The sequence below is a fragment of the Papio anubis genome, unplaced genomic scaffold (assembly GCF_008728515.1).
Source record: "Papio anubis isolate 15944 unplaced genomic scaffold, Panubis1.0 scaffold158, whole genome shotgun sequence".
NCBI lineage: Eukaryota > Metazoa > Chordata > Mammalia > Primates > Cercopithecidae > Papio > Papio anubis.
In genome coordinates, this window is record NW_022161557.1 from 56,300 (window position 1) to 69,597 (window position 13,298).

The 13,298-nt window shown below is 41.9% G+C and overlaps 1 protein-coding gene and 1 pseudogene across 1 annotated transcript; one reads left to right on the plus strand and one right to left on the minus strand.

The window, feature by feature from the left end:
• Positions 1 to 2,010: 2,010 nt before the first annotated feature.
• Positions 2,011 to 2,389, plus strand: LOC108586322 (translation machinery-associated protein 7). The gene has a single exon (XM_017959640.3). It carries the CDS (start codon positions 2,038 to 2,040, stop codon positions 2,230 to 2,232), a length of 195 nt encoding a protein of 64 aa, XP_017815129.1. The 5' UTR covers positions 2,011 to 2,037; the 3' UTR covers positions 2,233 to 2,389.
• Positions 2,390 to 3,990: 1,601 nt separating this feature from the next.
• On the minus strand, positions 3,991 to 10,380 carry LOC110743479 (annotated as a pseudogene).
• Between the last annotated feature and the right edge of the window lie 2,918 nt (positions 10,381 to 13,298).

Sequence of the window (13,298 nt, forward strand, 5' to 3'; positions counted from 1 at the left end):
AACTCCTGAGCTCAAAGCAATCTGTCCACTTCAGCCTCCCAAAGTGCTGGGATTACAGGTGTAAGCCACTGCACCTGGAAAACTCACTCACACACACACACTCTGTCTCTCTCTCTATATATATATACACATATACATATATTTATATGGACTATAATATAGGTAGAGAGTTATATATATAAATAATATATATTATATATAAATAATATGTATAATATATGTAAATATATATAAATAATTATATATAAATATATATACATAAAATATCTATTTTTTAGAGTCTTGCTCTGCTGCCCAGGCTGGAGTGCAGTGGAGCGATCTCGGCTCACTGCAAGCTCCGCCTTCTGGGTTCACGCCATTCTCCCACCTCAGCCTCCCAAGTAGCTGGGATTACAGGCGCCCGCCACCATGCCCGGCTAATTTTGTTTTTGTATTTTAGTAGAGATGGGGTTTCACTGTGTTAGCCAGGATAGTCTTGATCTCCTGGCTTCTGGATCACGATGGTCTTGTGATCTGCTGGCCTTGGCCTCTCAAAGTGCTGGGATTACAGGTGTGAGCCACCGTGCCCGGCCTATGTATTTTTTAAAAATCTTTGACTGCAAGATGTATTTTTATGTTTAATGCATAGTAGGTGCATATACTTATGCACTTACCTTGGTGCATATATTATGGAGTACATGAGATATTTTGATACAGGCATATAATGCGTAATAATCCCATTATGGAGAATGGAACATACCCTCCATATTAAAAGACTTGACCAGACACTAGGGTCGTTTCTAATAGCTCCAGGCTGCACCCCAGGATGACCCTAGGCCCCCTTAAAGTACCTCCCTGAGAAAAGAAAAGGCTTCGAGGAGAATTCACTATTTGTTTTTAGCCAACCCCTGAGGATAAGCCCCACCACTTTCAGAGCATTTACTACAAAGGGCTTACAATTGAGGATCCTCTCGCTGCCCCTTTGAGATGTCTAGGTATCACCTACAACTCAGGGGTGTCCTCCTCAAGCATGTGAAGGTAATCCCTTTACAACGATAATCATCAGGAAGGAAGGGGCCTCTGTCTCCCAGCCTGTGTGGCATCCTAACTTTGATAAATGCCAGGTGGCGGATGCAGCTGCCTCATGGGCATTTACACTGACCAACCCTTGTAATTTTTCACCCTAATTCTACTGAGCCCCACTCAGACCCTCCCTGCTGCCTCACTTTCCCTTTATTTTTTATCGAGACAGGGTCTCATTTTGTTGCCCACAGCCATGTGCCATCACACCTGGATAATTTATTATTATTATTTTTTTGTAGTGACAAGGTCTCAACTCCTCCTGCCTGCACCTCCCAAAGTGCTGGGATTACAGGTGTGAACCACAGCACCAGGCCCATTCTCCCTTTAAAATACCCACTACTTCTGTGCAAATCAGAGTTGACTTCAGTTCACACTGGACCCTCTTCCCTACTACAATTGTAATATTATGGGCTAAAAGCTGTCCTTACCACTTTAGTGTCCAGCTTTATTTACCTTGGATGGTGCTGAGTAAAATTACTCCCCTACCCCATTCCCTGCAGCAAAGGGTGGCCAGGGGACACTCACCTGACCACTGAGACATACGCTGAGTTTCTGGGAAGACATTTTTCTCTTGCCCTCCTGCACTCCTCCCTCACACCTTCTTTTCTGATGGCACAGGGACAGGAAGCCTAGAAACGCAGCAGCCATCTGGAAATATGAGGTCACAAGCATGAGGAAGACATAGCAGGTAGCCGACTGCCTCCTGAAATTCTGCTAAGATGCTTCTCGGGCAATTCAGTCACAACATGCCCAAAAAGGAACTCTAGGTCTTTCCATTTCTACCTCTGGAATTTCCAATTTTGATAAATAGCATCGCCACCCATGTGTTGCTATTGTCAGAAACTTGGTGGATACCACTGACTGACTCTTCTCACTCCCAGTCTCCACAATTCTGCCTACCAAATATCTCCTCGCAGGCTCCTTGCATTCATTTTTTTTTAAATTGTGGCACAGGGGGAAGGGGCGGCAGGCACCATGTCTGGCCGCAAAGGTGGCAAGAAGAAGCCACTGAAACAGCCTAAGAAGCAGGCCAAGGAGATGGACGAGGAAGATAAGGCTTTCAAGCAGAAACAAAAAGAGGAGCAGAAGAAACTCGAGGAGCTAAAAGCAAAGGCCGTGGGGAAGGGGCCCTTGGCCACAGGTGGAATTAAGAAATCTGGCAAAAAGTAAGCTGTTCCTTGTGCCTGAGGAGATGGTGACCCTTTATTTCATCCTTATTTAAATGTCTATATTCCCTGCCATGACATCTTTTGCCACCTAAAGCTGGAATTAAGTGTTGTCTTGGAGCTGTTGTACATTTAAGAATAAACTTTTATAAAAAAAAAAATCTTAAAAAGAAACTGTGGCACAATACACATACAATTTACCATTTTAACCATCTTATTAAATTCTTTTTTTTTCTTGAGACAGGGTGTTACTCTGTCACTCAGGGTGGAGTGCAGCGGCACAATCTCGGCTCACTGCAACCTCTGCCTCCTGGGTTCAAGTGACTCTCCTGCCTCAGCCTCCCAATCTTTTTAATTTTATTTTTTGTCGAGATGGGATTACAGGCGTGAGCTGCCACACTTGGTCATTTTAACCATTTTGAAGTATACAGTTCAGTGGGGTTTAACACATTCACAATGTCGTGCAAACATCACCATTATCTAGTTCTAGAATCTTTTCATCACCCCAAAAGAAAGTCCCATATTCATTAAGCAGCACTTCCTATTCCTCCCTTCCTCCAGCTCAAGGCACTAATTTGCTTTGTGTCTCTAGATTTGCCTATTCTGGATATTTCATAAAAATGAAACCATATAATATGTGGCATTTGTGTCTAACTTCTTTCATTCAGGATGTTTGCAAGGTTCATCCATGTTGTAGCATGTATCAGTACTATTCTTTTTGTGGCCAAATAATATTCCATTGTATGGATATACCACATTTTGCTTATGTATTCATCAGTTGAGGGACATTTGGGTTGTTTCTATCTTTTAGCTATTGTGAATAATGTTGCTACGAGCATTTGTGTATATGTTTTTGTTTGATCATCTCTTTTAAATTTGCAGGGTTATATACTTGAGAGGAATTGCTGGGTCATATGGTAATCTGTGTTTAACTTATTGAAGAACAATCAACAATTTTCCACAGCAGCTACATAATTTTACGTTTCCACCAGCAATGTATGAGGGTTCCAATTTTTCTGCATCCTCACTACACTTACTATTTTCTGGTATTGTTTTTAATTATAGTCACCCTAGTGGGCATGAAGTGGTATCTCACTGTGGTTCTAAGTTATATTTCCCTCCTGACCCATGATGTTCAGCATCTTATCATTTCCTTTGTTGGCCACTGTATACACTTTTTCTTTGGAGAAAAGTCTATTCGAGCCCTTTGTCCATTTTTATTTATTTTTAGTTTTTTGAGACAGGGCTCTGTCACCCAGGTTGGAGTGTAGTGGTATGATCATAGCTCATTGCAGCCTCAACCTCCTGGGCTCAAGCGATCCTCCCACCTCAGCTTCCCAAGTCGGTAGGGCTACAAGTGAATGCCACCATGCACAGCTAATTTTTAAATTTTTTGTAGAGATAGGGTCTAACTCTGTTGCCCAGGCCTGTCTTGAACTTCTGGCCTCAACAATCCTCCTGCCTCAGCCTCTCAAAATGCTGGGATTGCAGGTATGAGCCACCACACCCAGCTGCACATTTTACTTACTTTTTAAAAAAATGGCACCTCACTCTGTCACCCAGGTTGGAGAGCAGTGGCATGATCCTGGCTCACTGCAACCTCCACCTGCCAGGTTCAAGCAATTCTCCTGCCTAAGCCTCCCAAGTAGCTGTGATTACAGGCGTATGCCACCATGCCTGGCTAATTTTTGTATTTTTAGTACAGACAGCGTTTTACCATGTTGGCCAGGCTGGTCTTGAACTCCTGACCTCAAATGATCCGCCCACCTCAGCCTCCCAAGGCTGAGGATTACAGGTGTGAGCCACCACGTCCAGCCTCCACCTGCACATTTAAAATGGAATTGTTTGGTTTTTAGTTGTAAGCGTCCTTTATATATTCTGGATATTAGACCCTTATCAGATGTGTGATTTGGTGAATATTTTCTCTGTTCTGTGAATTGTCTTTTCAGTCTCTTGGTAGTATCCTTTGATGCTACAGGGGCCAAGGGAAAATTTCCCCTTTGCCCTCTGAAGGTCTGCTGAAAAATCACCTGAAAAAAGGCAGATTAATAGGGGAAAATGATATGCAAACTTATTAGCCTGCATGGGAAAAAACCATAGAATGATTGCCCAACCCCACAATGGGGCACAGATAGTTACATTCCCTTCTTCTTAGTGGGGAAGGGAGACAAAGAATCGTGGATAATTTTAGTGGGGATAGTAACGGATTTTTAGGGGAATTCAATGGGCTTGAAGAACAAAGTCTGTTTGAAGGACAAAGTCTGCTGAACCCACAGAGCCCAGAGCCGACAATGGTTTGTGACAAAAGTCTGTCCAGGTGTGTTAACAGATTTCAGTCTTTCTGTGATATGAGTTCAGTTAATGAAAACCCAAGGAAGGGACCAGAAGTAATTACTTTCTTCTTCTTCTTTTTTTAGAAGTAGTTAGCATTTAAGGAACCTCCCTCCATGTGGCTTCAAGCCACCAGGACACAGGACCCCTGACTCCCTTAAATCTTCTCCTCAACTCTTCTGCTGAAGAATTTGGCCTTCACGATGACAGGCTGCTTTGGGAGTTTTTCCTTTCCCAGAACTTTGCAGGAGCCCGATCGCACCACATCAATGATGGGTGCAGCCCCAGTCTAGTTTTTAGCAGCAGTCACCCGTGTCTGCTCACTGACCTAAGTCCACAGTTTGTCAAGGTTGACAGGTGGGCAGAAGCTCTGGTTCCTCTTTAAGTGGTAATGCCCCATACCGACTTTCCCAAAGTAGCCTGGCTGGTATTTGTCGAAGCTGAGCCTGTGGTGATGCAGACCACCAGCATTACCATGGCCTCTGGGGTGCTTCTGGTGCTTCCCTGTGCAGCCGTGGCCGTGGCTCACGTGGCCCCGAAGTTGCCGGGTCTTCCTCAGTCTGGATGGCATGTTGGCGGCCTAGATGAAAGAGCAATTGCTTTCTTCCTTGGTGAGTCCAGGTTTTAGGCAGATTTGAGAACTTAGAGAACTTCATCCTGAGCTTAGGGAGAGACAAAGGATGGAGAGGCAGGAGGCGGGGGAAGGTCACAGAGACCTGGAGGCTTCTTGCTCAGTTCAGCAGGTCAAAGCGCCATATTTTGGGGTATCGGTTTTTGAGCCCCAACAATGTATAAAAGTTTTTCACTTTGTTGAAGTCCAATTCATCTTTTTCTTCTGGTGCTTGTGCTCTAAGTGTCTTACATCTACTTTTGAGTGTTTTATTCCATGCACAGAGCACAAGGATATTTTAAATACCTAAATCTGATAATGACTCCCTTGCTTCACACCTTCAATAGTTTCCCACTGTATTTAAGATAAAGTTCAAAATCCTCGCTATGGACTACAAGACTATGCATGATTTGGTCCCTGTCCTCCTTTTGGCCTCATTTTTCCTTATTTTTCCTCACCTTTTCTGCCTTCAGTTTCTCAGGTATACCAGGCTCTCTTAAATCCCAGGAACTTCTCACTTGCCATGGTCCCTGCCTGCAATGGTCATCTTCCTCTCTTCTCTACTTCACTAATTCTAATACATTCATTATTTTAAGTGTCACCTCCATGGGAAAGCCTTCCTTAACCCTCTGCTCCAAACTTATTGCCAGCTGGCGAAAGGTGGAATTTTGCAAGCCGATTGTTAAACATTGCATTATAAATTAAGTGGCATACATTTACAATTAAGTTATAATAAAAACAAATGCAATAAACACTCAAAACTTTTCATGTTCTAATTATTTTATTACATTCTACATTTATGCTCCTGAGGTCACAATGGAAATAGAATGGAATGTGTGGTGGAAATAGAATGGAGTGGCCTGCTACTGTGTGTGCATCCTGTGCTAGCTAACCCTGCTGTGGTGGCAGGAGAGCTTGACATCAGCCACGGTGGGAGTATTTGAGCAAAGACTACAAATCAGGCTGGCTTAGTGAGGCTTTTTGGAAAGCAGGGGTTAACATTTACACTGCCAGTCAGATTTCCCATCACATGCAGACATGGCATCTTGAACTTGTCTACTGTGGTCCTTTCCATGGATATAATCTTTCAATTTATTATTTGAAATAGTATATTTAATGTCCGTGTTTCTCACAAGAATGTGAACTCTGGGAGGGAGTGGGGTACATATTGTTCCCTATTGATATCTGTATCTCTAGCACCTAGCACAGTTCTTGGCACTTGATACATACTTAATCATTTGTTGACAGAATGTCAATAAGACCCAAGAAGCAAAGTCCAACGTTTTAAATATAGATGGGTCGATGGCAGGGATTCATCTTGGAAAGTATAAAATTTTCCATTTCATTCATTGGCTACCTTGAGGGTTTAAATATTGATGATCATTTGATTATATTCAAAGCTTACCAGGTTTAAACATTTCTTTGATGCCTTTTTAATTGGAATGATAGCTAGTGATGGCCAAAGGTGACTTGACCTTGGCTACGTATTAGTTTCCTACGGCTGCCATAATAAAGTAAGCCACCCAAACTGGGTAGTTGAAGACAACAGGGACACATTCTGTCACAGCTCTGGAGGCTAAGAGTCTCAAAAATCAAGGTGTTCACAAGGCCATGCTCCCTCTGAGACTCTGGATAGACTCCTCCCCTGCCTCTTCCTAGCTTCTGGTGGTGGCCAGCAGTCCTTGGCATTCCTTGGCTTACAGCCGCATCACTCTAGTCTCTATTTCCATCTTCACAGTGTCTCCTTCTCTTGTATTTTATCAACATCTTCTTATAAAGACACCAGTCATATTGGATTAAAAGTTCACACTACTCCAGCAGGACCTCATCATAATTCATTACATCCAATTACCCTATTTCCAAATAAGGTCACATGGGGTCAGGATTTCAAGATTGCTTTTTTGGGGGACATAATTCAACCCATAATACCCTACAAGTGGCCCGTTTCATATAGTGCATGCCCGGCACATTACAACCAACCGGGCCAGGCAGGTGCCCGCTCATCTGCACAGCTTCACGTAATTTGTCTATAAGGCTGTTTATTTCCTCTAGCTCCAGACCTTGCCTTAGTTATGAGTGGGGAGTATCTCAGAACCCCAAAATGACCTCAAGCCCAAATATAATCATTATATTTGTTTTGTTTGAAATAAAACAACCCACAAACCATAACTGCCAGGGATTGGAACCTGGCATAAAAGCACAAAGACATACTTTTAGCCCCAGGCTGGGATACCTGAGAAAAGGGAGCAACATTTGGGCCAATTCTATATAAGCATTGAAATGCCAGAAGTGATCACTACCCTCAGGACACCACCAGTGAAAGAGGTGGTGAAGGTAGAGCTAGGCCCAGCCCAGCCCTTCTGGGTCATTTCCCTATAAAAGCAGGTTACGTTTCTACATCCTTCTGGGGACATTTATTTTCAGTAAGAATTGGTATAGACAATATTTGTCAAGCTAGAAAGATCCAGAGATGTTATCCAAATCACCCCTTTATTCTACAAAACCCAGAAGGCCAGAGAGGGGGCCTGTCTTGCCCAGGGTCATCAGGTTAGAGAGTGGCAATGCCCAGGCTAGAACCCAGGTGGTCTCCATCCCGGGTACGTGCTTAATCCACTGCTTTGCCAGTAGCTTTGTGGTGTGAAGTCCATGGCTGCAATGACCAACAGCTTTTCCCTTGGTTCAAACGTAAGGTTAAAAACCCAAGGGAAGAGTATTGAGAGTGAACCAGTACAGATACGCTTCTGACATCCAGGAAACGACAGGCCTACTATGACTTCCTAATGAGAAGACAGAAAGTTACATATTCTTTTTCTTTTTTTTTTCTGGTCAATACAACATAGTAGGATTGCTACCACTAGAAGCATTATGGGAGAACAAAACACATGAGTATTAATGAGGCAGGTTTAACTCTTACTAACAAAATACTATCTTTATATATATATATATATATATATAAAATAATCTTTGCAATCAATTCTAAAAGCACTAGATTTGGAGTTCTGCAATCCAATTTCATTTTATTTAGAGAATTAAAATTGTGAAATATGAGCAGGAAAACCATTATTATCTGCTGTAATTGTACTCTTATATCCCGGAGACCACCACAGCTCTCATTCTGCATTCCTGTGAAGGTAACTGAGCTAAAAGTGATTACCATTGTTAAACTAAATTTGGCCTGAGAAAAGCCACCATACTGGCATATTTGAGTCCTTACATAACAACTGCAACCAAACTTAGTATGTAATAAACTGAAAACCCAGCTTAGGAGTATGCTTTTGTAACAGCTGGCTGAGTCTCGGCCAATCACAGCAGCCATGCTTCAGTACCTCACTTCCATTTCCTGTACATCGCATTTCTGTTTCTGTTTATAAGTGTTATTCGATCAGAGTATTAAACTCCGTCGGAGCCCCAGTTTCTCTGAAACTGTTCTGGTGCTGAGAACTTCCTGATTCATGTTTTGCCCAATTAAACTCTACTAAATGTAATTTGTCAAATGTTTCTCTTTTAACATAATTATTAAGTGCTCTGATTTTTTAAAAAGGCTCTGGAAAATTTCTGGTTAAATGTGGCAGATTAGACACTTACTTGTATCTCCACTGTCTCATGAAATCCCACTAAAGTGATAGTAAAGGGGGAAAGAAGGCAAACCGCAAGTTCTAAGGGATTGGAAATGGAGACAACTGAGACAAAAAAAAATCAACAGAAAAAAAATTGGGAGCTGGAAAGAGAAGAATGTGCATGTCCGACTGATTTATCAAACCAAAGGAAACAGAACCCCAAGCCTGCCGTAGGAGAAGGCAGCAAGAAGGTGACTCACTCTGCCAAACATGGCAGAACCCGGGACTCTGAAAGCAGGGGTGCAGAGAAGGGCTGAAAACAAGACAGCTTAAATAAATGGGAGCAGCAAGACTCCCAGATTTCCTCCTTGACCTATACAACAGATGATGCCCTCTCCCCAATCCTGGCAGGAGACTGGAGGTTCACTCTGTGGACAAACCAAATCAGAGAAGACTTAGGGATCCAAGCCAGGCCTGAGACACCCTATTGAAACTGGGTGAAAGTCTACCTACCAAATGAAGAGATTTCATCCTCCTCCTCCTACTGCACCCTCGGAACACCAGCAGCCAGGCATATAAAATCCATGCAGGAGATGAGGGAATTTGACTTTGGAGCCTCTGACCAGTCCAAGTTAGATCCCAACAAGTGGGTAGTTGGGTGTGGGGTGGTGTTCTACTGTGAAGAGACTGGGCCTTGCCTCATCTCTTAAAGATGGTTCTCAAACTCAGCTCAAACATTAGAATCACCTGGAAAGCTTTAACATGTGCTAATGCCTGGAGATTCTGACTAAATTAGTCAGACGTACAGCCCCAACTCAGCAGTTTTAAATGTTCCCCAGGTGATTTCAATGTACAACTAAGCCTGAGAAACTCTACTTTAATAAAACCTATCCCTCAACACCTTCTTGTAAGTGCCTCATTCCTGATCTTTTCAAAGAACCAACTTTTAGTTTGATTGATTTGCTCTATTCTTTGTCCATTTTCTATTTCATTGATTTCTGATCTTATTTCCTTTCTTCTGCTTACTTTGGGTTTAATTTGCCCTTCTTTTTCTAGTTTCTTAAGGTGGAAACTTAGAACACTAATTTTTGACCCTTTTTGTTTTCTAAAAGCAGCATTTAATGCCAAAAATTATCTTAAATCACTGAGATAGCTGCATCCCACAAATGTAATTATGTGGGGCTTTCACTTTTGTTCGGTTCAAAATATTTTCTAATTTCTCTCGTGATTTTCTTCCTTGGCTTATGGGTTATTTAGAAGTATGTTTGCTTAATTTCCAAGTATTTGGGGTTTTTCCAGGTATCTTTCTGTTATTGGTTTTAAGTTTAATTGTGTTGTGGTCAGATAATATGCTTTGTATAATTTTGATCTTTTTTATGTATTAAGACTTGTTTTATGGCTCAGAATATGTTCTACTTTGGTGAATGTTTTATGTTCACTTAAAAAGAATGTGTATTCTGTTGTTGGGTGGAATGTTCTATAGTTGTCAATTAGTCAAATCAGTTGAGAGTGTTATACAAATTGCCTATATCCTTATTTTTTTTTTGGCATGTTAGTATTGTCATAAATTTTACTTTACAGGTATTTTAAACTCTGCAATACTTCTTTTTTTAAAATGTAACTAATTATATTCAAAATAAAATTTAAAATAAGAAAAAAGTCTTCTATAATTACCTACATATTTATAATTTTCAGCATTCTTCATTCCTTTTTGTACATTTTATTTTCATTTATTTATTTATTTTAGAGACAGGGTCTTACTCTGTCATCTGGGCTGGAGTGTAGTGGTGCAATCATAGCTCACAGTAACACTGAACTCCTGGATTCAAAGGAGCCTCCTGCATTAGCCTCCTAAATAGTTAGGACTACAGGTGCATGCCACCATGCCTCGCTAATTTTTAAATTTTTTGTAGAGATGGGATCTGGCTATGTTGCCAGGCTGGTCTTGAATTCATGACCTCAAGCAATCCTCCCTCCTCAGCCTCCCAAAGTTCTGGGATTAGAGACATGAGCCACCATGCTTGGCCGGCATTCTTCATCCTTACGTGTAAATTCAAATTTCCATTTGGTATCAATTTATTTCCTCTTGAAGAACTTCCTTTAACATTGTTTTGTATTGCAGGCCCGCTGGCAATGAATTCTCTCTGCTTTTGGTTGTTTAAAAAAGCTATATGAGCAGCCAACAAACATGAAAAAATGGTCATCATCACTAATCATCAGAGAAATGAAAATCAAAACCACAGTGAGGTACCACCTCACACCAGTCAGAATGGCCATTATTATTATTGTTATTTTTATTATACTTTAAGTTCTAGGGTACATGTGCACAACGTGCAGGTTTGTTACATATGTATACATGTGCCATGTTGGTGTGCTGCACCCATTAACTCGTCAGCACCCTTCAACTCGTCATTTACATCAGGTATAACTCCCAATGCCCTCCCTCCCTTCTCCACCCTCCCCGCTCCCCACAATAGGACACGGTGTGTGATGTTCCCCTTCCCATGTCCGAGTGATCTCAACGTTCAATTCCCACCTATGAGTGAGAACATGCAGTGTTTGGTTTTCTGTTCTTGCAATAGTTTGCTGAGAATGATGATTTCCAACTGCATCCATGTCCCTACAAAGACACGAACTCATCCTTTTTTCATGGCTGCATAGTATTCCATGGTGTATATGTGCCACATTTTCTTAATCCAGTCTGTCACTGATGGACATTTGGGTTGATTCCAAGTCTTTGCTATTGTGAATAGTGAGAATGGCCATTATTAAAAAGCCAGAAAATAACAGTTGCTGGCCAGGCTGTGGAGAAAAGGGAATACTCATACACTGTTGGTGGGAATGTAAATTAGTGCGCCACTGTGGAAAGCAGTTTGGAGATTTCTCAAAGGACTTAGAACTACCATTTGACACAGCAATCTCATTACTGAGTATATGCCCAAAGGAAAATAAATCATTCCACAAAAAAAAAAAAAAAAAAAAAAAAAAAAAAACCACATGCATTCGTATGTTCATCACAGTTCTATTCACAATAGCAAAGACATGGAACCAACCTAGGTGTCCATCAATGATAGAATGGATAAAGAAAACGAGGTGCATAAACACCAGGGAATACTACACAGTCACAAAAAAGAACAAAACCATGTCCTTTGCAGCAACATGGATGCAGCTGGAGGCCATTAACCTAAGAGAATTAACACAGGGACAGAAAACCAAATATTGCAGGTTCTCACTTATAACTGGGAGCTTAACATTGACTACACACGGACATAATGGAAACGATAGACGCTAGGGACTACTAGAGTGGGGAGGGAGGGGGATGTGGACTGAAAAACCACCCGTTGGGTACTATGGCCACTAACCTAGGTTACTTTGAAGATACACTTCAGCGTCTTATGAATTGTGTAGTTTCTATTGAGGTCTACTTTGTTTGTTTGTTTGTTTGTTTTCCTGAGACAGAGTCTCACTTTGTCATCTGGGCTGGAGTGCAGTGGCGCAATCTCAGCTCACTGCAACCTCTGCCTTCTGGGTTCAAGCAATTGTCCTGCTTCAGCCTCCCTAGTACCTGGGATTACAGGCACGTGCCACCACAACCAGCTAATTTTTTGTTGTTGTTATTGTATTTTTAGTAGAGACAGGGTTTCACCATGTTGACCAGGCTGGTCTCGAACTGGCTGGTCTTGAACTCCTGACCTTGTGATCCACCCACCTTGGCCTCCCAAAGTACTGGGATTACAGGTGTGAGCCACCGTGCCCGGCCGAGGTCTACTTTAATTTTTATCTTCAGTTTCTGAATGTAAATTTCCCCCCTCTGATTGCTTTTGTGATTTTTCTCTTTATTATTGATTTTTGGCCATTTGTGATTTTCTTTTTTTTTTCTGAGACGGAGTCTCGCTCTGTCACCCAGGCTGGAGTGCAGTGGCCGGATCTCAGCTCACTGCAAGCTCCGCCTCCCGGGTTCACGCCATTCTCCTGCCTCAGCCTCCCGAGTAGCTGGGACTACAGGCGCCCGCCACCTCGCCCAGCTAGTTCTTTGTATTTTTTAGTAGAGACGGGGTTTCACCGGGTTAGCCAGGATGGTCTCGATCTCCTGACCTCGTGATCCGCCTGTCTCGGCCTCCCAAAGTGCTGGGATTACAGGCTTGAGCCACCGCGCCCGGCTTGTGATTTTCTTAATGTTTCTTCTACTTGCAATTGAGATTCTTGGATCTGTGTATTCATAGTTTTAATCAAATTGGGGACTTTAAAAAAAGCCATTCTTTTCTCAAATATTTTTCTGTACTCCACACACCCCGCCCCTGCCATTACATGTATGTTAGAAAGCTTGCTATTTTCACACAGTTTATTGGGGCTCTATTCAATGTTTTCTGTCTTTTTGTCTCTCTGTGTTTCATTTTAGGTAGTTTCTATTGCTATATCATCAAGTTTACAGATCTTTTCTTCTGCATTATCTAATCAGTGAATCTTATCCAGTACACTTCTCATTTCAGATATGGAACAAAATATATATGATTTGATTTTCTTACAGCAGTTTTAGGTTTACAGCAATATTAAAAGGAAGGTACAAAGACT

Bases quoted from the DNA above. Each gene is read 5' to 3' on its own strand.
- LOC108586322 (XM_017959640.3), top strand. From the start codon at position 2,038: ATGTCTGGCCGCAAAGGTGGCAAGAAGAAGCCACTGAAACAGCCTAAG.